Source organism: Nematostella vectensis, chromosome 6 (assembly GCF_932526225.1).
Source record: "Nematostella vectensis chromosome 6, jaNemVect1.1, whole genome shotgun sequence".
NCBI classification, from domain to species: domain Eukaryota; kingdom Metazoa; phylum Cnidaria; class Anthozoa; order Actiniaria; family Edwardsiidae; genus Nematostella; species Nematostella vectensis.
Window position 1 is genome coordinate 11863060 of NC_064039.1, and position 24187 is coordinate 11887246.

At 37.0% G+C, this 24187-nt stretch overlaps 2 protein-coding genes and 2 long non-coding RNA genes across 6 annotated transcripts; 2 read left to right on the forward strand and 2 right to left on the reverse strand.

The window, feature by feature from the left end:
• Positions 1 to 930: 930 nt before the first annotated feature.
• LOC116604178 (hexosaminidase D) lies at positions 931 to 11997 on the reverse strand. Its single transcript, XM_048729210.1, has 16 exons — positions 11741 to 11997; positions 8967 to 9102; positions 8527 to 8596; positions 8161 to 8270; positions 7148 to 7235; positions 6625 to 6703; positions 6457 to 6542; positions 5745 to 5910; positions 5363 to 5431; positions 4942 to 5001; positions 4528 to 4660; positions 4189 to 4271; positions 3308 to 3395; positions 2719 to 2820; positions 2421 to 2507; positions 931 to 1887 (listed from the first exon to the last, which is right to left on the reverse strand). The coding sequence occupies exons 1-16, from the start codon at positions 11871 to 11873 to the stop codon at positions 1698 to 1700; spliced, it is 1680 nt and encodes a 559-aa protein (XP_048585167.1). The 5' UTR covers positions 11874 to 11997; the 3' UTR covers positions 931 to 1697.
• On the forward strand, positions 3391 to 23427 carry LOC116604181. 2 transcript variants are annotated; one of them, XR_007311978.1, is made up of 3 exons: positions 3483 to 3634; positions 5752 to 5893; positions 23126 to 23427. It is a non-coding gene; the product is annotated as an uncharacterized LOC116604181 (long non-coding RNA). The 2 variants fall into 2 exon arrangements; XR_004290945.2 differs by lacking the exon at positions 23126 to 23427 and having other exon boundaries at positions 3391 to 3634; positions 5752 to 6710.
• On the forward strand, positions 13279 to 15626 carry LOC125567994. Its single transcript, XR_007311979.1, has 2 exons — positions 13279 to 14332; positions 14369 to 15626. It is a non-coding gene; the product is annotated as an uncharacterized LOC125567994 (long non-coding RNA).
• Positions 13857 to 23277, reverse strand: LOC5520913 (phosphatidylserine synthase 2). Of its 2 annotated transcripts, XM_032366208.2 has the most exons (13): positions 23063 to 23277; positions 22257 to 22358; positions 19230 to 19312; positions 19006 to 19073; positions 18653 to 18787; positions 18531 to 18581; positions 17866 to 17979; positions 17499 to 17576; positions 17082 to 17122; positions 16893 to 17007; positions 16086 to 16231; positions 15334 to 15623; positions 13857 to 14822 (listed from the first exon to the last, which is right to left on the reverse strand). In XM_032366208.2, exons 1-12 carry the CDS (start codon positions 23275 to 23277, stop codon positions 15350 to 15352), a joined length of 1422 nt encoding a protein of 473 aa, XP_032222099.2. In that variant the 3' UTR covers positions 13857 to 14822; positions 15334 to 15349. The 2 variants fall into 2 exon arrangements, with proteins under 2 accessions (XP_032222099.2, XP_048585169.1); XM_048729212.1 differs by having other exon boundaries at positions 13857 to 15623.
• Positions 23428 to 24187: the final 760 nt, after the last annotated feature.

The following is a 24187-nucleotide window of genomic DNA, read 5'->3' on the forward strand; positions in this document are numbered from 1 at the left end:
GTTAAGTAAGAAAATCTCCAGAGGGGTCGGAATAATAGCAAAGCTGCGTTACTATGTATCACCAACAATTCTCACTCAGCTATATTATTCTCTAATTTATCCATTTCTTACTTATGGTGCTATTATTTGGGGCAACACATATGAATCAACAATCAAGCCTCTTTTTATTTTACAGAAGAAAGCTGTTAGAATCATAACTTTCTCATCTTACATTGAACATACTTCTCCTATCTTTAGAAAACTAAATATCTTGAAATCTCCTGATCTAATCTATTACTTAAACACAATATTTATGTACAAATTTCATTTGAATCTACTTCCAACTCCTTTTGATTCTTTTTTTACTACGGTTGCTTCAAGGCACAAATATAATACAAGACTGGCTTCTAAATCATCGTACTGCCTCCCTTTACCTCGAACTAATTATGGAAAGTTTAATATTCGTTTTAAAGGTGCCTCAATTTGGAATAACATCAAAGAACCTACCAAAACCATGCGTTTGCCTAGCTTCAAGGCTGCAATAAAGACCTCAATCCTTGAAAATTATTAGCTTCTATCTAGTTTTTTTGTTTTATTGCATTTTATTTTGCTGCTGCTTTCATGTATTTTGTATTCGTGCCTTGTACGTCCTTGCTATACGCTCCATTTAATTGAACTATTTTGTGCTGCCTAGCCAGATTAGCTTTTTAGTTACTTCTAGGCAGCCAATACCCAAAATCTGTAATTATTATTTATTTTCTTACTGTAATTTCTGTGTGTGGTATAAATAAAGTTATATTGTTGTTGTTGTTGTTGTAATTAAATCGGCATTAAGTTAAAACGCCCTTCCTAAAAACCAAAATAAACAATACATTCCCCCTGTGCATTTGCTGCTATTTAACTAGGCCAAATTGTCTTACGCTACCCATCTATCAAAACACGACAGCTATGATCATTGCAAAGAACACTTTACTTTTTTGTCTAACAAAACAGAAGACGGCTTTTCTGTGCTAAATGAATTACAAGCCCAGGCGCGTACACAGGGAGTCCGCAGGACGCGCGCTCCCCCCTAGACACCAAAAAGTAGGTAATTTCTTTTTTTCGAGGAACGTCAAATACTATCCGTTTTCCAGTTTGTTTTTTTGTTTTATTGTTGCTGTTATTTCTTTAGTAGTTTTTCTTGCCATCGTTGTTACATGGTGATGGCTATTATTTTTACTTGTTGAAGTTTTTTTTATTGCTACTAATGCTTTTGTTGTTTATTCATGATAATATGTTGTTCTTTTCTTTGTTAATGTTGTTGTTCTCTTAATCAGCCCGAAAAAAAAAAAGGCCAACAGCAGGTTTTCTGGTATATGATGACTCACTAGGCATAACACATATCAAGTTTGGTTCCTGGCAAACGGTTTTAACAAGCCATTCAACTTTTGTTCGATTATATCGAATCAAACGGATTCGATTTTTCCATTCAACAAACATGATTTGACCGTATTCGAACAATTTCAAGTAAGTGCAAGCTCTAACAGGGCAAATTCTGCATCGATCTAAATCCGTCTTTGCCTACTTTTATTTCACGGTAGCTACGTATGACATAAAACATGACAGCGCTTTATCTTACGAACTACGGCTGTCCTTTTTTAATTATCTCAGATCTCCGCCCATTTTTATGTACTTCCATATCCGGAAAGCAAGAGTACCTGTGGATGACTATAAACACTTTATGTTGTGCTGGCACTCGCCTCAGCCGCAACTCGACGCATGTTCTCCATCGCTTTTAGCTTGTCTTGAGCGTAGGCGAGTTTCTCGTCAATCTTATCATTGATCCACTCGTTCACGACCTGCTCGTTATAGATTTCATGAAGGGGCTCCCTGACATTTTCCTTCACCTCTTTCAAGACCGTTATTGCCCTAAAAAAGAAAAGAAAACTCGCTGATAAATAAAACTTGGATTTAAGCAAACGATACAAAACAAAGTCAACCATGTCAAGAAGTGGAAGTGTGCATGTACACGATAACATGTGTTACGATTACTTCTGAGTGAGTTAAGGCAAACGTGTTACGATCAATTCTGAGTTAATTATGGCAAACGTGTTACGATTACTTCTGAGTGAGTTGAGGCAACCGTGTTACGATTACTTCTGAGTGAGTTAAGGCAAACGTGTTACGATTAATTCCTGAGTGTGTTATGGCAAAAGTGTTTCGATTAATTCTGAGTGAGTTATGGCAAAAGTTTTACGATCAATTCTGAGTTAATTATGGCAAAAGTTTTACGATTACTTCTGTGTGAGTTAAGGCAAAAGTGTTACGATTACTTCTGAGTGAGTTAAAGGCAAAAGTGTTACGATTATTTCTGAATGCGTTAAGGCAAAAGTGTTACGATTCCTTCTGAACGAGGGCAAAAGTGTTACGATTACTTCTGAGTGAGTTCGTCCCCTTCTTACGTGGTCAAGTATTCCACAGCTGTATCCATGTGGTGAAAACTAAGAAACTTCTGTTGTTGCTGCCGCTGTAACATCCATGCTCCTTCACTAGAAAATGACCAAGGATATTTAAACACATTAAAACACTATTATGACAACTCATGTCTAAATTTATCCATGACACAGATGGCTAGCGAAGCTTGAGACCTTTGCGCTCTACACTTTAATCTTTGCAACCGCCCATGATTTACAACTACAACGATGCATTTTTTTTCCAGATAATGTCGGTGCTACTTGCGCAAACAGATGAACTACTTACAAATGATGAATACCGGCCAAACGGTACATTGCAATCTCGAGTTTGTTAGCCAGTGAGAAGATTTCGTGTCCTGGGAATGTACCGCCCGGTACTTTGTACTTCCTGCAATAAATATACGCGCTTATCATCAGCCAGGAAGTGTCATTTCCAGGAAGGCGTGAGCAGCAGTTATACACTTGAAAAGCTACCAAACCTTTTGTGCACTATTTCGATTAAATAATCAAAATAGTTGTACTCTCTTTGCTCAATCTGACAACGGCAAAAGAACTCAAAATTTAAGTGTTGCGAAAAAACGAAAAAAAATCCCAATAAGATCCTAATGCTCCTAATAAGAATTGCAATAGGAAAAAGTGTGACATCAGGTTGCGGACCTAGCGGATGGGTTCTGGGGCTTTGCCACCCTTCCCTGCTCACCCCCTGCCCTCCCCTCCTGCCCCTCCCGAGAAAAGAAAATGCCTATGAAAAGAAATGAGAAATTGTCTAGGGAAAAAAAATGTACCCGATTTCAAGATATTGTATTCGGAGGATGGGTGGGGGTAGGGGGGGCGGGGTTGGATGGTTGCTACGATAATGGGATGAATTTACTTACTCAGTGAATTTTCTTGGGTAGAACTCAAATCCCTCAGGCAGGCCCAGCTCCTTCTCGATTGGTTCTCTGACCTCATTTGTAATTGATGCTGTGAAGGGGAAAAAAGGTTAGGCCCTTTTAATAATAATAGGTGGAAAGAGTGGATGCAAGGAAGTTTTTATGTTTGTTTTTGTGTTCAGGGACGTTACTTCATAATAGGGACCTTAAGATCCAGGTTTTTCGCGATTTAAGGCTGACCGCAAACCTCAAGCGGTCACGTGACAAGGGCTTGCCGTCGCGTTTGCCGTTCGAAGTTCACGTTTTGTAAGGCTGGGACCCCTACTAGAAGTAAGTCATTTACGGCAAGGTTTTTCGTATAGATAGAAAAACAGACAGATAGTTAGCTTTTACTATGTGTTAACTTGCAACTGATATTTGCTTTACAATTGAAAAATACTTTTGAGAATGATTTCATTAGCGCAAAGTCAAAATGGTCGGCATGAATGAAAACAAACATGGCGCCAGAATTAAAGCTTCTTGTTAAACCTGTTGCTTCGAAAAAATCTTAAGCTCATCGGTGCAAAGACCTTTTTTTCTTACCAGTTTTGTTATAGCGATCATCGATCATCGATCGATTATGGCGAGTTGATATTTACACTTTTAGATGGCTTCTTTTAGATGGCCATTGCTATACAATGATTTGTACAGACAACCTCGAATCTAATTTTAAAAAATGGGCATACGTCTAACGTGAAACCGCAAACCGCGGCCAGGGGTTTGCCGTTCGCGGTAAACTGGTCAAACCTCGATCTTAAGGTCTCTAATTAAAACCAATATCATTTCATTTCTTTAACTTGAAGAAACAATAGAGGGCCGGAATTCTTTCCAATGTTTCCACTAACCTTTACTTAGCCCTGCTAAGCAGAATGCCAATGAGGGAAGTCCGGCTGGCAGTAACTCACACAGGCTTCCATAGTGGTCAAACCTGTCGATCAAAAATGAAATGAATAACGTGTAACAGACGTGAAAGCAGAATTCTTTCAGGAAATCATTCCTTCTATTAACATTAGATGACAAACACAACGATTAAGAAACATGTCTGTATATTTAGCCAGATCTATTAATCACTAAGATAGATATAGAAGATCTGTAATAAGCTTGACCAGAATAGGTAGAAGAATTAGGTAGAAATTCTTCTCTACAGCCAATAAATAGATCTGTCCTATAGTACGTGTACTGACCTGCTCCACCCTGTAAGGACTATCCCTTCTATCTGTGTGCCTTTTGGGAGACTGCTTATAACCCTGAGCCAGTCAAGGTTGTTATCCACGTGGAAGCCAACAGGGACATAGTTGCTGTCTGGACGAGCTGCACCTGTTAATAGAAGTTTAACTGTTTGCCATTTTCATTGACTGAAAAACTGTCTATGATTAAAACAAAAACACAGTTAAAAACCCACGTTTAAGAACCTACCTATTAGGCTAAAATTTTGTTTAAGTTTAAGAATGTATGGAAACATCTATCATGGAGGGGCCAGTCTCTCCATATGCACAGTGCTGAGGGCACAGTGCTGCTGCCCTTACTGCTATTGGGCCTATTTATAGCAAAATGAATGGCATAATTCAGAAAAGCATTTCACACAGGTCAGACCTCACCTTTAAAAGCACTGGCAGCCCACATCTTTGGAAATGCCTCAGCATAACGTTTCCACATACCTACCCAAAAGTGGCAAAATGAGCATGTATCAAAAGTAATAATAATAGTAAACATAAGGTATGAGGTAAGGAAAGTAAGAAAAGAGTAACACGAAATTGGCTAACCTTTGAAGCCACGTGTCTGTTATCAAAATACTTATAGACTTCAGGGAGTCATAGAGTTGATACAACCCAAGAAACACATAAATTGTGACCCATGAATATTAATGTAGCCTTCTTTGAAATAGGTTTACTCAAACTTCAACAAAAATTAATTGTATGACAATGAACAGACCAATATAACTCATCTAGAAAGTTATGCCTAAAGCAACTAGCTTTTGGCTTTAATCTCTAAAAAAAGGTAGGACAAACTTGAACTCACCAGGAGGGAAGTAACCCCGAATGCTGTCGCTGTATGCCCACACCATTGGTTCAACTATACCACTTAGAGCTGTGTGACAGAAAATATAATCAATCAGGCTCTAACAGGAATTAGTCATTTAATCAATCTGTGCTGCAATCTGGGGCTCCTATATATATATATATATATATATATATATATATATATATATATAGTACCTATTTGGATTTCATAATCAGATAATAAACTCTAACATTTGTTTAAGTGTGTGTTATTTCTTTTATTATATTTTTTTTTTTTGGGGGGGGGGGGGGGGGTATAAATTTAAAGTTTGGATAGTGCCCTCCCATTTCTGTTGATGTGCTACACATTTCCTGATTCTAAGCTTACTAAATTTCTTTACCTTTTAGGTCTTTCACATCCCACTCTCTCATCATGTCATCCCACATGAGGGGTATCAGCCCTTTGCTTTTGACATGCTGTAAGACTTGGCTCATGTGATGTACAAACAACTGTGTCCTGTTCCGTGAATCAGCCCGACACTGATTACAGGTTTTTAAATTCCATACCTAGACAACAAAATGAGATGCAGTGTGAATGAAACTCTTTGATTCCTTTCACTATTTCTTTGGTCTCTCAGGGATGAAGCAGGGGGTGGGGTGGTCTGCTACGTATTCTCTAGGATAAGAAATTGCTCCCAGAACTTTATAATGTATGCTGTACAAAACACTATTATAAATTAGAAAACAAATCAGTCAAATTAACCAATTGACCCCTCAACTGGCCTGTACCGGCAGTATACACAACGCACAAGCCAAAAAATGCAAAATAAAGCCAAATCTTCAGCCGAATTATAGCTCAGGTTCTAAGACAAATTTCAAATCTAACGAGGAAAACCTCAAAATACACACAAAAGTCAGCAAAACTACTCTGTTTTCACAGAGGTGTAAAACACACCATTTCAACTTGTGATGATTTACTTTCCTGATTTAACCAGTCCTGTGCAGACCACCTAGTTAGTCTACTGCTTATCTGTAGTCATTCGAGTCATGCCACTTTTGACAGTCATGCATTTACTAATTGAATCATAAAAATATTAAAGAGCATTCTAATACCTCATCTCCACCCACATGAAACCACTTAAGATCAGGATGCATCTCAAGAACTTGGTCTATCATCTTCTTAATTAAAGGCACAGAATCTGACAAAGAAAAAACACTTATTTAGCAAATGAACAATGTTTTACTCTATCAATTACAATAACAGGTTTAATGGTAACTTACCTTTGTTAATAGGACAAACTGAGTTTGTGAACTCTATGGTCTCCCTCAAATGAGCAAATTGCTGATGCTTCAACACAAACTAAGCAGAAAAGCCAAAAACACAAAAATGTTTTATTTGGTATGACAGTTTGAACAGCTTTGGTTCCAGAGGGGTTGAAGAAGGGAAGATTAAGGAAGGGGGCAACAATTTATTTTTAAAGGTTTTTCAAGATTTAACTAAAAAAATACATAATAATTGGGTACTGTAAATCTATGCTTTCTACTACATTTTTACCACATTTCTACCACATACAAACAAGTGTACATTATTCAAAATGTATACAAGTGTTAAATGTATAAATATATTACAAGAATATCAATCAAAACTGGTGCAGCTCTAATAACTCCAAACAGCATGATTAGATTAGTTCATGGAATTGTTCATGGATCACTGGAATTTTGATAATATATTAAAAGAGGAATATACAGGGTGCTATAAAACATATACATATTTTTTGACTGACTGACTGACTGGTCTTTTTACCTCCATGTGGCCAAACGTCTGTACCAAAGGAATAATCAATAGGCCAAGCTCTTTGCACTTTTCTTTCAATTGATTAATTTCTTCTTTACTGTAAACAGAAATAGTTGAAGTAGTGTGAAAATTTTGACTTTAACATCAAGCCAAGATGCTATGAACCACAGGGGGGCATGCTGGGTGATTTTAAAACTTTAACAATAGGTGATGGTCGCATAATTAAAATGGAATCTAAAAGTTAAATCGTGATAATAACAATGCTGTAATATTTTCATTTATTGCTTGATTTTAAAACTAGGTATTTGACTTATCATGAGAGTGACTTGTTTTATTTATAAGCAATTTAATCTACGCAAAGTAGCTCGTTATGCTCGTTTATATCGACGACTTAAGCTTTTCGTCATGAGAATATCTTCTGCGTCTACGACAATTGCATGGCGTCTTTTGTTAGCCGATTTCTAAAGCGTGCAACAAACAAGTGGATGGCTATTGTAACTGGAAAAAGGATAAATCGTGGAGCTGGCAATGGACTAGAGATTCCTTGCATTTACACAATTTCTGGAGACAAAGAAATGTCAATCCCATGGTTGAAATTGAAGTTAGAAAATTGAAATTATGAAATTCTTTAATGGTTGCCTACTGAAAAGGCAGCTTTTGTGAAACATTACAGCATTTCCACTTTATATGTGATTTCAGAATGCATTGGATATGATGTTCTATCAGGTGTTGACTGATGTTGTAAAGACAAAAATCATTGTGGTCACTTACTAGAGCTTAAAAATAAAAGAAAATCTCAGTTGGTGTTTTGAAATTGTGGTCGTTAACGGAGCTGGTTGCACCGATAAGTTGGTCGCTTATGAGAGCTTAGAATTACAGAGTTTCGGTGACAATCGGTGATTCATGATCGTGGTTGTGAGCAGGGCTTGTTGCTTACAAGAGCCGACGCTTAGAGAGCTTCGACTGTAAATTGAACTGACACTCAACCCTTTAACCTCTTTAGATTGTACTGTTTACAGTACCTGTAAGCTAGGGAGGATTTGAGAATTGCCAGGTCTCCTTGGTAAGGAAAGGTGTCTTCATACTCAACCAAGAGTCCAGTGGCTCCCCACTTCTTCATTACAGGCAAGATCTGTAAGCAACACACTGCATTTGAAAACTTAAAACCCTTGAAACTTCTATTGGATTACTGTATTTATATTAGCATTTAACTGTTTTGGAATATTTTTGGATATATGTTGATTTTATAAGGAGGTTATTATAATCACTCATATATATACATTAGTTATTACTTTGAGGTTCTGTATAAGCTCATGTTCCTAAAAATAAAAGAGAGATTTGTAATGTTCATTCTATGCCAATATCGGTTATCATGGGGTATGACTCACATGCAGTAAGTATGACATCTTTGGGGGAGCTCCCTTCAGATCCAAATGAACCAGCTTGTGGTTACTGAACCTGCAACACAAGAAGTTTAAGTTTAAATGCATTCTTTTAACGTAATAATCTGAACCTGAAGCCTCAGACATTGTCAACAGCAGAGCAAGATATCTTTCTTTGCCTAAAATCTAGGACATTCAAATTCTCCAGTTTTCTCAAGAAGCATGGTATATGTGATGGAACCAGGATTTCTTAAGTGAGGTTTGGTTATCCCAAAGTATGTGTGTGTGTGTGGGGGGGGGAACTCCTAATAATTTGGGTATTAATCCTTCGAAGTTCTCAGTCCTACTGAATTAAATGATTGTCAAAAGATTGACATGTCTGAATTGGTTGCTATTAAAAATAATGCAAGCTTCATCAATTATTGAGTAATCAAATTTTTCCTCACTTTTTCATTGGAGCTACAATCTGATCCCTCTCTTCTGACTGCATTTCCATCATCGCTAACTTCTTTTTAAGTTCTCGGATTGTAGTCTGGGCTGCTTCAAGCTGATAGTTTTTACTTTGGGATAATTTAGTAACACCTTAAAAATAATAAAATGAAATATCAGGTACAGTTAAATAGTGGGATGACCCTTTACATGCTTAGACCTGGAGCACCGGAAATATGAATTTCACAAAAAAGAAAACAATCCAAAATCTATTTCTTATACTCTTAAATAAATAAACAAAAAATACCTCTAAACCCCATAAGTCATCTGATATGAGTAGGCATAAGGTGTGTTCTACCCCCCCCCCCCAGAATATTTGAACAGAATGTTGACTAAAACAAATCTACAAACAAAATACTGAATCTCATTTATATATTTGACAGCTAAACATATATGCCACAATTTTTTCTACATGATGCATATACACCTATTTCAATTAAGGTTGTACTTGAGAATCCATGTGCCATATAAGCATATAATTATTCTTGACACAATATATAGCTGTCCAAAATCATACAAGACAAGGCATATGACTTCTATACTTAACATTCTGTATATTTCTTATATTTTTTCTGTTGTTGTATACATTAATATTTCTGTTTTTCTCTCATTAGTTGATTTGCTGGTGGTGCATTCCATCTAGAACCCAAACCAAAAATAATGCAATACTTCACCATGAATGTTTTTTTTTTAAACCGCTGTCTTATAAATATGCACACTTAAGGATACCGTAGACTCAAGCGGTAATTACCCAATCATCTCGGCAAAATTGCTCGCACTCGCGTCGGATTAAAGCAAATGCCAACAAACTATATATCAATTTAAAGCTTTATTAATGATTGTACTTTACGCCTAAAATAATCATTTTTTATAAGCTCTTAATTATGGTTGCTTTTGTCCGATCCGAAGTGCAAAGTCGACCACTTTTAAACATACAAATTACATACAAAAAACATACGAATTATTTATACACTCCCGGGATCTGCTTTATATCCTTCGTGATCTACTGAACTGAAAAACCGTGTCTACATTTGATATTGCACAGCCTCGTTGATTAATAATCAAGGGTCAAAGTTAGGCGTGCAATAATTTTCCTTCTTTGGCTACAATGCGCTAATTAAATCCTTAGCGAAAAAAGCTATTGATTATCCGTGGCACAGTGTGACAGAACAATATCTATACTAGATGCTTGTCAAGTTGCGCAGGAATCTGGCGGTTAGAAGTGTACCTTTAATTCACTTATTTAGGGTAAGTTGGGGTAAAATTTTATTGCGAGATATCGGAGATTGAAGTTGTGTAAACATTAGAGGCAGCGTGACAGTAATGACAGACGAAGAGCAAATAGAGCCGCGTATGGCAACCAATCACATTGCACGCTCTACACGCAGCGGGAAAACCCCTAGGCGCTCAAATGTCATAGCGCTAGTCGTATAAGTGAAGAAAGATGCCTAGACTGAAGCAAGCTTGCACCGAAGAAAAGAAGAATGAGGAAAAGGTAAAAAGATGGCGGACGGAGTCAATTCTCTGTTTTGGGCTTTCTTCCTCACTTAGACTTCTTCGAAGGAAGCCAAGGATTCTTACTTAACCTTGGCATATTTTACAACTTTGCAAAATTTAGTGTAAACGCTTATAAAGTTGATTTAAACACGGATAAAACTTGCTGAAGGAATGTCAATAATATGACTGATGCATTTGTACGCTAATTAGAGAGAAAAGCGGTAAAACTAAGTTCCCTGGATGTTGATTGTGGGACTTTGAGCTAAGTAAACAGGATTATGGGATTATTGACGCCTTCAAGAACAACCCAAAACTCGTTCGAATTTGCTTTTTCTTGAATATCTATGGGAGTATTTAAGATTTTTTTTCGCTTACATCTAAAATGTGCCTATTGTCATCGAATGGCATAATAAACAATTTCACCCGGAATGAAGCCATTTGGGTAAAACTGGCTCACTAATTCGAAGTTATATTGGAGCAACTACAGAATACCCTACCACAATCACTTTAAAAAAACACTTAATACCTTAATTTCTAAGAATGGGGCGGTGAATACAATGGAAACAAATTAGCTTAGCAGTTTAGCTGGAGCAACTATAGAATACAATGGCCAGTTGGACTTGATTTCTATAGAACGGCACAATAAATACAATGGAAATGCAATTTCGGTTATGACACAGAAAGCGGGCCATGCTGAACAACCAATCAGACTCGGCTTGAACACCGTAAACATTTAAAAAAAAGTTCAGCCAATGAGAAACGCTGTACGTTTATTGTATGTGTAGTCGACCGTGGGAAAGCGACTCGATCACTCGTAAAAATACGAGTGATAAACAAAGTCCAGCATTTCTCACTGGCTAAACTTTTCTGTTTAAAATGTTTATGGTGTTCAAGCCGAGTCTGATTGGTCAAAGTTGTTCAGCATGGCCCACTTTCTGTGTCCTCACTGTAAATACAATGGAAAGTTTGGATGTGGCCTTGAATTCTATAGTTTAGCCGTTTAGCTATAAGAAGAAACAATCAGCACACAAAATGATACGGGTTATGTAGTTTTTGTATGGATCACTAAAGCGGAATGCCGCGTGTCGCAGGGTGACTCAATTACCATGAAATTATATACAATGGGCATTTTGTAAACAGTGATTTCCCTGTGACAGTAGCAGTTTATCAAGCCTGAATTTCAGCTGTGTGCAGTTTAAATTTGATCATGTTTTGATGCGTAAATTGTACTTACCCAATCTCGATGCACTTGTGTCAACACCAAGTTCTGACTTTTGTTTGAACGTTGAGGATGAAAGTTTATAAAATACCCATATAACGAAGACCACTGACACAGCGATTGCAATATTATTATAGTTTGGTCGCATAATAGGAGAAAAAAATGCAAGTAGCAGTATGTTAGCTCTTGCCCAAAGTATTACGTTTTCAGTGGATCAGGGTCGCCATCTTGATTTAGAAGCAACATGGCTTATCTTATATTGGGACTCCTGTGGTAAAATGTCACTGGACGTTTCGATATACACCTATTTAAAAAAAAGTTGTCAGTGCAAATGGCGAATGGCAAATAGTAAATGGCAGTTCTAAGCCCGAACGCTGCTTCTGGGTACTAATCATTCGTAAAATTAAAGATTTTAAATAAAGTCTAGCAATGTCAGAGACATACATTGATGATCTTTAATGGATAATTGTTTGATTTATCCATATTCTTCATCATTTAGTAGAAATTTAATGAGACCCATGGTTCCTTACGGTTCTAGAACTGCCATTTGCCAATCGCCATTTGCCGTTTCGCACGGACAACGTTTTTTGAAATAGGTATACACAGTGACAGGGGCTCATAAGTAGGAGCAATCATGCCGCGCGCGGAGCTCCATAGATATAGAAATATGCTATAACTATGCGACTTGGTTTTGTGGTCATTGCGCGGGCACCCTGTGGTGTCACTCGCCAGTCAGCCGCGCAACTCCCAGGCCCCACTCGGCCCCGTAATGGCGGCTAAATACAAGGACAAAGCTTGTCAGAATGTAGCTTTACAAATGTACATTAATGGAACTTTTATCAAGGGGAAGGGTTTTTTTAGGGCAAGATACTTAAACTTTATAACACTAGCAACAACCTTGTTCTTTTTCAATAAAAGAATTCTGTTCACATAGCTTGGATAGCGTAAACATGGCCTCTTTAGAGGCCTGTGGTGGTGAAAGAGTTAAGATAATGGGAAAGGGGAATGTCAAGAAATGCTCAATCAAATTATTTTCATTACTGTTATATTTTTTTCACCAAACCTTTCAAGTTGAGTCAATTTCCTTTATATCTCCTCTCCCGTCGACTATTTTTTAGTCGATTGATATTCTTTGCTTCCTCTCTACCCCAAACATAGATCAATGAAAGGGTTTGGTTTGAAATTATAAGTTAGCATTTTAGCACTGTCAGTGATGCCTTAGATGTTTTTTTAGGATTTGCTTCCAAAATCAATCTGTTTTTTCTTCATTGCATTCATTTTGGAGTAGGCCACCAACAACAAGGCCACTATATGGTAGAGGGGGTTGCCCCAATATGTAATGCATGAAAGGAGAAATATTTTAGGATTTTAATTTCCAGACATTTTTCTGAATATTCGGTCCAATGAAGGAGAGAATCGCCACTTAATCAATACATAAAAATTACAGTATGGCATCTAAACAGTCTAAATATATTATTTCGAATCTTTGGAATGCTGTTACATCCATGACATATTCTGCACAAGGGCAAAGCTTGTCGGAGTATTGTTTTGATTAAAAAATATTCATAATGGAACTTCTATGATGGGACATAAGAATTTACCATTAGACTCTTGACAACTTTGACAGCCATATTCACACCAGGAATTGTGTTTGTTAACTTTGATGTACTGCATAATTCGAATTCGATGACCTCGATTAGTCAACACAAAAGGTGTCCAATGCTGGCTCCGCTTTTAGGCAGTGCCAGTGCCACGCGCGAGTAGTGACGTGAGGCTGCACGCTTAAATTGCAGTTAGGAAGAATATATTTTTATCCATCATCCGTCGGTTTTGTTTACCAAAATAATTGCAAGCTAGAATTCAAAGTCGTATGTAGGGTTGGATTATCGGGGGCTTACCGGGTGACTTTTCGGGCTTCCGGGTTGGTCAGGACTTTTGAGAAACGACCCCCTGATCCTAGAGGAAACGCCGTGACACCTAAATATACCAAAATATGGGGAATTTGATTGCCCCTATTTATGAGCCCCTGACGCCAATGAAGCAAAAAAATATAATCAATGACATCGGAAAAAATAACTCCTTCATTTCCCATGCCCGGTTCTTCGACTACTATTAAAAACCAACGATAAAATGCGCTATTCAACTTTATTGAGAAAATTATTATATTATCTAAATTCTTTATCAAATATACAGATACCTTTTGAGGGTTTATCACAATATTATATCCTAGCATTATTCTTCCATACCACTTAATCTACTGATAGTCTCAATATCATCCTAGATTTGTAGACAGGCGCGTACGCAGAATTGGCTGAGATGGGGGGGGGGAGGGGTGCGCAGTCATAGGTATCATATAGAAAAAGCACCCCCCTGTGTACGCGCCTGGTAGAAAAACTTCCATCTAACTTGATATTAACCTGAGCTCAGTTTTACAAGCCCTTTTTGGCCAAGACTAGCGCTCAAACATTTTAGCCGAACTCAAAGTTTAGCGCCCGCCCAAAATTCATTTTCTTGTTAGGGAGTGACGCTATCTTTAAATTCGGCCTATAATATCAACGCAGTTATGTCATCATAATGAAATACTGAGCAATCCGGGAGGAAATAGAAGTTCACTTCATGCTTTGCGTGGAGATGGTAATAAAGGAATCTAAACAGGATACCTGGACAGGAGAACATGTTCTCCTGATCCGAATAAGATATTTAATTAAGGCCCTGTTTTTCATATAGGTTCTTACAACAAATAAAAGAGGCTTAAATACTGCGTCTTTGTGGTAGTGCAAAATTAAAAAAAAACACATCTCGAATAAGGCAATAAAATAACCGCTAAATATATGTCAGTTAATAAATAGTGAAATACAATATCTATATATATAGCAAAAAATCTACAGCTCATCAGAACACTGCTTAGCAGCCGCTCCTAGTTTTACAAACGTCCCCCAGCTTCTATTGGCTGAGTGGCTGGTCGGTTAATGACGTCACTTTGGCTGCTCGCCACGTAATGGGACAGCTTATCGCATACTGTAGAATGCATGACTACAGAGAGCTGTCACTAAACGCCTAGGGATGACGCTACCCAATACTCAAAACCTCTGAAAATCTGTAAACAAGCTAAAACGTGTAAATTTGTGTCACAGTGCTGTTAACAGTCGACTAGAAAAGGATACAATTTTTGTCGGGGGCTTTTTTCTTGAGAAAATCCAGTACGGCACAAATAGGGGACGCACTCAATCAAGCAGCATTTAAACAATCGAAAACTGAAATTTCTACCCCTCAAAACTGCATAGAAAGGATAATGAATGGTAGTAAGGCTTGACTATCTACAAGTTTATCGATTTCTGGATTTCTTCCAGAAATCTGTAAACAAACTAAAACGTGTAAATTGGTGTCACAGCGCTGTTCACAGTCGACTAGGAAAGGGTACAATTTTGGTCGGGGGCTTTTTTCTTGAGAAAATCCAGTACGGCACAAATGAGGGGACGCACTCAATCAAGCAGCATTTAAACAATCGAAAACTGAAATTTCTACCCCTCAAAACTGCATAGAAAGGATAATGAATGCTAGTAAGGCTTGACTATCTACAAGTTTATCGATTTCTGTTAGTATCATACCATTCACGAATCACCATTATTCTTGTTTTCCATTTTGATATTGCATCTTCGCATTATACGTTTTCTTCGCATGCTTGGGTGAACTCAAGTAAAACCCACTCAGAATATCAGACCAGAAGTTCCAAACAGTCCAAACCAGCATACTGATCAAGCCAATCGCCCAGAAAGCGGTGATATGAGGAGGGAAAGGCGTGAAGATGGTCTGAGGGTCGAATTTAAGGCAGATAAGAACCTCGGTGGCGATTATGGCCGCCACTACCCACGCCTGTTGACCAAATCGCTTCACATTCCTTGAAAAAACAATTAAAAAGATTAAAAAGCACACATTTTATTATAATCGTAACATACCACTATTAAAACTAAGTATAGAAGAACTATTCATTCGGTGTCTTTAGCAACCCGATAGATAATCGTGACTGACTTTAAGGGGGGTGATTTTGCAATGTATTGCCCTGTCTCCTTGTATAAGTTGGCTACGAAAAGAAAGAGGGGGTTAATGGGGCAAACAGATAACTAAGATAGCAAATTGGTAAATTTGGTAAATTGGGGTGGGATTTAGTTAGGATTCAATAAGGTACATTTATTGAAGATAAGAAAAATTAAAGGAGAAGAAAAGTAGAAAAAAAAACACAGGAAGAAGACGAGTAGTCAGACAAAAAATATAACAGTAAAATAGCAGTAGCCGCCACGGAAGGATGAAACGCCTTTGTCGACCGCCTCATAAAACCTGGGCAGATGAATCTTTAACTCACTCGTCAAACATGTACTCGTATGTCTCGTTCAGTGCTACGCTGCCGATGAATAAGAAAAGTATCACTCGCATCCAATTCAGGAAGTGAGGCGGAGGGATCCACAAGATGAATTTCAGATAGAACAGGGTCAGCTCAGCCGTCAGATACTGGAAAATCAAAAGGAAAACAGTGTCCACAATAAACTATGGAAGTTTATAATGAAATAAATAGGAAACAAAAACATTTGAACTTTGTTTTCGGTGGCAATACTATAATGCAAAACGATTGTAATGTTGATCTGATGATTTTTTTTTACAAAATTTATGGCGTTGTAACTGCTGATCAAAATCATGCTGATTAGGAAACGAGCATTTAGATTTTTTCTTGGGTGGTAGGCTCTATAACCGGGGGTCGCTAGGTCTCCGGATTGCATGATCACAGAAACGAGCTAGAAAAAGAGTCCATGGGCGGCCATATAATAATGCAAACGATAGTTGTGTTGATGCAATGATGATATGTTTGCTCAGAAAGTTGATGATTATAACATTGCTCTTGATATCAATACTGCTGATAAGGGAACACATACACTGAACTTATCTTCATAAAAAATGTTGTTAAAAATAATGATGATGATCATCATGTGTTGACGCTAATCAAAGCTGCTGTTGATGTTAATATTTTTGCTACAGCTGCATTGCTGATTCTGATACAATGGTAATTATGTTGATGGTGATAATAATTAGGATGAGTGGGAGTTAATAATTATTCAACAAGCATAAGGATGTTGTTTACTGGGCGACATGGTAAACAAAAAGTAATTTCTCTTACAACAGCGGTAATACCGCACACGGCCAGCCAACGCTTCAGTGTTTTTGTTGCTCCCCAGTCATAAGCTGTCCATGAATATGGTGTGAACTGTTGTGCTACTCGCTTTAATTTGCCACTAAAATGGAGGAGGAAAAACAACTTAACTGGTGTTACAAAAAAGGAGGATAAAAATAACAATTAGTCACCAACCTATAACTAGGAATATTCCAGAGTCCTCGCCAATGAAAAGGCTTAAAAAACGAAAACGAAAATAGTTAGTAAGACAATTATACAAATAAGCAGAGGACCCATGAATTCTGGTATATTTACACCAGATTTTAATTTCTAGTATTTAAAAAGTAAGTAACAAATTATTACACTACATTTAAATTACTCAATACATTTTACTGTAATATAGAAAATTGTAGAGAGTACAGCCAGCTAGCAGGGTCTCATTTGAGGTTATTAAGAAAGATTTTGCTTTCAAAAGCTGCAAGCTGATCCATGTGCCTCCCTCTGGAGGCTCCAGGGTTCCCAATGGTAAAAAACAAAAAATCTGAATAACCCCAAGGAAAGGCTTTTGCAGATTACCTATATGGGCAGCACAGTATGAACCAGAGTTTGTACCTTTATAGACAGATAATCGCATGTTTTCATTCCTAAGTATGTGCCAATAGCATTACAAACGAGGACGTCCATTATCCACTGAAAGATTACAAAGATAATGAAAATTAAGATGGGTAAAAGTACTAACAAAGTGTAAAAGAACTTACGGAGCCTTAATGTTTTCTTAGGTGCATTGGTTACTGTACAACCCACGCATGTCAAATGGTCAATTAAAGCTACATATTTGCTGGGATGATAAACCTTAATTTCTTTTATAAATAATAAAGTACAGAACGTATGTCCTGTTGCACAAATTAACTCCAGGCCCCAATAGCTTATGTAGCCTCTCTATTCAGAGCCTCTATCGGCCAGATAAAAAGGAACTTACATGATCCCACCAGCATTCACAAAAGTTTGGAAGTTGGTGTTCTAGAGTGTATTCCAAGACTTCAAACAGCACACTGATAACAATGCACAGCCAGTAATCCCTAATCATCAATGCCTTGAGAAGAAATCAGAAAATAAAGAGAGATTAGATTTCATACTCAGTATCAGATCATTTTGTGCAATTTAACAACAATGCCAGAACTTTAATGAAGTAAGTAATGCAAAACATTGTTCAGAGAGAAACGTGTGTAGGCTTAGGCTAGATAAAGTTCAACATACAATGACCCTCAGCTCCTCCTCTACTTTAAATTTAGTTAGACAATTGGTCCAGGGAACGTTTCAGCATGTCATAACTTCAGATCCTTCCCGAACCAGACCTTTAACATTCTCAAGGAGCGCTGTCGTAATGCAGTCAACAATAAAGTTAACATTTTGTTTCCATACCTTTTATATTTTAAAAGTAAATGATTAGATTATAATATGTATAAGATTAGGTAGCTAGGATATAACAGGTGAAGAGCCATTTGTAATGGAAATACTGTTATTAAACCTTTATTACTATTATTATTATTGTTATTATTTTTTTTATCAATCACATCAACAAAACTTTGCTATAACGAGGTCATCTTTAAGATTTTTTTTACAAACTACTAAAGTAACACTGACCTTTGCCCACCAGCCACATAAGTGTGCGAAGACAAAGATGTCAAACTTTTGCTAGAAAAAGAAAGGAAATAATTTAAACAACTGTTAATCTTTTTACTGAATAGAAGCAATCCATTACAAACCAAGAAATTGTGGAATGGTCCATCAGGATGTCCCGGAGTGTAGAATGCGCAGTCCTCCCCATAAGAGACTTCAGGTAATGGTTCTCCAAGGCTCTTATCAATATATTTCAGCAGCTGGCGTGCATCATCAACAGACTAGAAAATAAGTTATTCCCATTCACTTTCATTTATACCATTTATTTAATCCACTGTTGACCAGATATGAAAAGCATTGTTCACTACTCATTAACAAAGTTCTTCATACCCTTCAACTCAGAATTATCTTATACAGTAAGTCATACAGATTGTACAAAAAAAGAAATCCATAATCTTGGTAAGTCAAACATCAAGATGTCTCTAGAATATTATCCTACCTGGAAAAGAATAAATATCAATGCCAGTTCATAGAGCACACTGAGGCAAAGCATCAACCGCCAAAATGCTGGAAACAAATAAGGATTATGTGATTTCTTACATACAGGTCAATGAAAATTAATATATGTAAGGGATCAAGGAATAAACTATAAAGGAATAATATGGTTTAGGTTTAAATGGAGGTACTTTACATAATTTCAAGTGTAGCACCATTTAATAATACCTGGGTGTGGTCGCTTGAAGGGACCATCGCGAATTTGAGTGACACCAAACAGTAAAAACACCATAAAACAGGCAAACAGCCCTCTGTCAGACAAAAGATCAAAGATGTTTGACAAAAAGATACAGCGAAATAAAGGAAACAAACACTTTTATCATGAGAGTATACACCTATTTCAAATAAGGTTTCACTCAGAGAATAAAATACGTGCAGGTTTCAAAAACAGTAGAAGCTTGTGTTTACATTTTTATGAACATTCAAATAGCTTTCAGATACAAGGATTCAGCCATTTATATGCTACCCATAAACCACCGCAGGTTACGACACATGGATTCTCGAGTGCAACCTTATTTAAAATAGTTGATGTAGCATGTTGGGCATGATGTTAATGGCATCCACTAAGGGAGGTAGGATTTGCATTGCTCTTGATTATTTTGTTTATTCTGCCTTACAGTATATGATATTCACAATTAAAAAAACATTAAAGATCCTATTCTAAGTCTTCTGGATGCCAAAGAATAGGACACTCAATCTATGATAAAGTAGAACTATTTACTGACACAAATTTAGTGTTCTTTGTTATTGAAGCAGGAGTATCATTGATAACTCACATAAACAGAAACAGCTATTTTTCAAACAGGTAATCAGCTAACAAATTAAGAAATTACACTTCCTTTCAAGGAATACTGTTTTTGTGTGGGAAAATCACAATATTTGTGAAGTTGTGAACATGATATACTAACAGCATTTAGTTATGCAATAAAACTTGGCAATAAAATTATTACCAACAATATCAACATTATCCCTTACAGTAAAAATACTGTATACTCGCTTCTAACCAATCGTGCCTGATTTGACTCCTAGTCAACTAGGCCGGATGGGCAGTAAAACAGTGAAATTTTTTCTACAGCAATTTCTCTCTTTTTTTTTTCTAAGAGATCAATATGATATAAAGTATGCTTTCAAAGTCTAGAGAATGCATGACACTCCTGCTTTAGCTGAGAGTTTTATATGTATAAATGAATAAAGATAATGTAATTATTTAGAAGAGAAAATATAACAGCTGATATATGTTTTAATACCCTGCTAACTCAAACCCCCAAACTAATTTTTGTCTTTCCTTCAAATTTCAAGTTACTTCTGAAGCCACCTCTCTATTTGCAATTGAAAGAAATGATTGCAGTGTCCCTCTAGATTTAATCTGAAAGTCGGCCTATGATGAAAATAATACAAAACTTTTCCCACAAATAAGAACTTAGCATTTTCTAGACAAACTTCTTTCAAATGAGGTGCATATACATATAGTTAAGCAATGAACTGAGTCATTCATTGCTAAACTAAACAAGCTCCTACAAAGTGGAGCACTATCTTGGCTCAAGGTGAAAACATCTACCGGAAAACACATACATATATGTATATAGTCCAAAAAACAGCCCTCCTTATCCTTTATGTACTATGGTGATCTACATCCACAATGCCAGCAACAGGGTCACGGCTCACACATTGATTACAGTATGTGCATGCTTGCATTTCTAGTTGCCATTATATCATGTTTAGATATCATTTCATGCTTTCCCACATCCTCGTTAGGATGTGACGCTGGAAAAATAAGCAGCAGAATAGAATGTGCACAAGCCAGCATCCTGTTGCCAGTGTGAAACATAGATACCACATGTACCCCAAGCTCACTGTGTCTAGTGGTTCACGTTACGTCGCGACCGTTGAAGGCTGTATCCAAGTAGCTGGTCAGAAGGATAATCGGATGGTCATGAGGTTAGCTAATGTGTGATTTTGAAGCAGATATAATTTAAATATCAAGATTGGTCTTGATGGCATCTAGGAAGATCAGACTGAATTGTGGGGAAGGAATTTTGACAAAATATTGAATTCTGAGCAAGCTAGAAGGGAATTACTTCAGTTTTTATGGCAGCCGTGGGGTTAAGGTAATTCCCTTGAAATAGTTCTACAATTTTTTTAAAACTTGGCATAAACAATATTGAAGTTAAGGGCTTTCAAAAAATGTAATAAAAAAATGGGGGAACCAACCTCGTTTTCACAACAGAGGGGAGTAGAGTTGATGCGTTTTTACTGATCGCGCAAGAAAAAATCCCAACTCTTAGTTTTCAAAGAGTGCCTATAGTCTTTAGAAAATTAAGTTCTGTTTGTAACCGACTTTATTTTTCTGTCAAAGCGATTTTAAGTAAAAAATGTGCGCCTTTTGCTGTGTTTTCTTGTACAACTGTGGCGCACACGCACTGAATACCGGAAAATTCGAACAAACAGCGCATGCCACTATGCGCAGAAGGGGTGCGCAGTGCAATTCAAGTGAATTACCTTAAAGTGTGCAACCTTTCTCTCTTATGTATAAGGGGAAACAGAACAATGTAACTCTCAAAATGCTGGCCCAAATGGCTTGAAACTTTACCCAGACCATATTTAAGACTACACTGTCAGGTCAGAATATTTTTGAAAGTTTTATGACTTTATTTTGTAGTAAAGTGAACGGCTTATTTCAATCCGATATGTTTACTGTAAACCATGACACACACAATGTAACGTGAACCACTATAATTTATTCATACACACAGTGAGCTTGGGGTACCTGTGTAGTTACTAGCTCAACATAATGTTATAATATCATTGTTCTTGTTAAGGGAGTATGAACTTATCCGTCAGTTCTTAAGTGATGACTTTTCTGTGGTAGGAAACCATCAAGAGATGTAAATTCTATTTTTTTTCTAAAGCACATGTAATACTAGAACATGCACATTTTTTGTAAGGTTGTTGTAACCTTTTTTTTTCTCATGCCATCTATTTGGTATAAATTTGCTTTAATATTTCACATTCTTTGGTCTTCCCTGAAGAAAATTTTGCAAAGTGGACTACTAGTTTTTGCTGGATTAGCTCGCTAGTGGCAATTATTGTATTTAAAGGTAAAGGTAAAAGGTATATCATATTCATTGCTCTGGTTCAAGAATATGACAAGAATATGATATTTCGAATTACTGTTTTTGAAGCCTTTTACATTACCTCTTGGTGTTATACTGACTGCTGTACTGGGATTGTTCAAACAATGCAACATAGATGAGGACACAAATCAGGCCTATCAGAACTGTGATCGTATGAGCTTGCCTGCAAAAACAATACATGCATGTCAAACAAAATATATTCGCCTTGAAGACAATCATATAGAATCAAAAAGCCCAAAATGTTGTGATCTCGTTCCAGAACAATGAATAAAATACAGGGCAGAGTCTGCCCTGAAGAAGTCTTATTAAAGACGAAAATTTGGCAGAGTCGAATTCCAGTTTTTGGTGTATCGCCTTAGGAAGACATGATATTCTTAAAATGACGTATTATGTTTTGACTTTATTACATGCCATTTTGATTCATAAAAAGCAGGTAGAGGCACATAAACACATAGCATCCAGCAGCGAAATTTAAATTCATCCAGAAATCTTTTGCATACCTCGAATGACCCATCTAAAAATTATCTGATTAAAATGATAGATACATCACTTTTAAACTCGGATATGCGTACCGCAAAATACTTTCGGGTTAGTCGAGTTTAAACGTGGAAACTAAAACTGGCATGAAAATGTAAACAAATTCGTAACACTACTGATTTAGAATGTAAGCAAGGCCAACAAAATAGTATTCAGTGATGGGAAGATTCTTTTAAAGTCGGAAGCAATAAGGCAAAATTATAAATATAGGTACATCAGAATGTGTGACCTGGATGCACGTTGAATGGTCAGTGAAACTTTGTAAACAAATGAAACTGGTCTTACAATAAATCGCTTCCATCTCACGCCCAAATAACATGTCTAACTCACCAGAAATACGTATTGGTACCATCATCAGTGAACTGTTGAGTTTTATTCCGATCCCATTCACAGGCAATACTGAAAGGGCGACTATCAACGTGCGATGTTCCATTGGCCCGAAGTGCCTTTGCCGATTCCCGCTCACCTCCACTGACTTTAGAAGCTCGACAACAACACGAATTACATACACAAGAACACGTCGCGATTTCTTTCAACTTCGCCATGAAGACAGCCTGGTTCTTCTAATATGGTTAGGATAAAAAATCGCCCTGTTTTAGGGAAACGTCTTGGGCGATTAGCCGGGACAGGTTATCATCATTGCTCTTCTTGACGATTTACAATTTGCATCACTGATAAAAACCTGTTGATGTCATGAGTGCAGAGAGACTGGGGATAGTTCTTCCACAGGGACCCCATTAAACATACCATACGGCGTTTATCGTTTATAATAAATACAAAAAAAAAAAAAAAAAAAAAAAAAAATAGTCGTGTTCGTGGACCAGAAGAATAAATAAAATACAACAAAAACTGGTATTGGACTCTTCCAAAGACGAAAATTTTGTCAAATACCAGTTTTTCGGTATACGGCGTTTAGAGATAGCCTAGTAGGTGTCAGGACCTCTTTTTCGTTTTCCGTGAAGTATATACCTTTTTTTTTGTATCTCCAGGGTTTCAGCGAGCGGAAATAGAGATGATCGAGCAAAGAGCATGGCCCAATTCTTCTTGCGGCCATGCTCTTTTGCTTGGCTTTTTTCCCGCTGCTAAAATCGTTTTTTTTTTGCCATTTGCCACGTGACAAGGGTGAAGGGAGTGAGGTGTGTCGAGTACGCATCGAGGAGGTACGCCAGGTATCATAAGTGCGGGGAGTATCTTATATGTCAAAATAAAATATGATTTCAACTCTTGTAAACTCTTCTCTTACAGAACTATTTTTATTACGGAATCAAAGCGTAAGAGAATAGAAGCCTAGAATCAAAAACTTAATCTTTACTCATTGTTTACTATCATCATCTCTTTTAGATTTATCGTGAGATTTACCCAAACATAGCTAGCATTTAAGAGTTTGCAATACTTTCACAAAACGTGCTTCATTCTACATTTTTTGTCTTTGTTTGCATGTTTCATGACAATGCA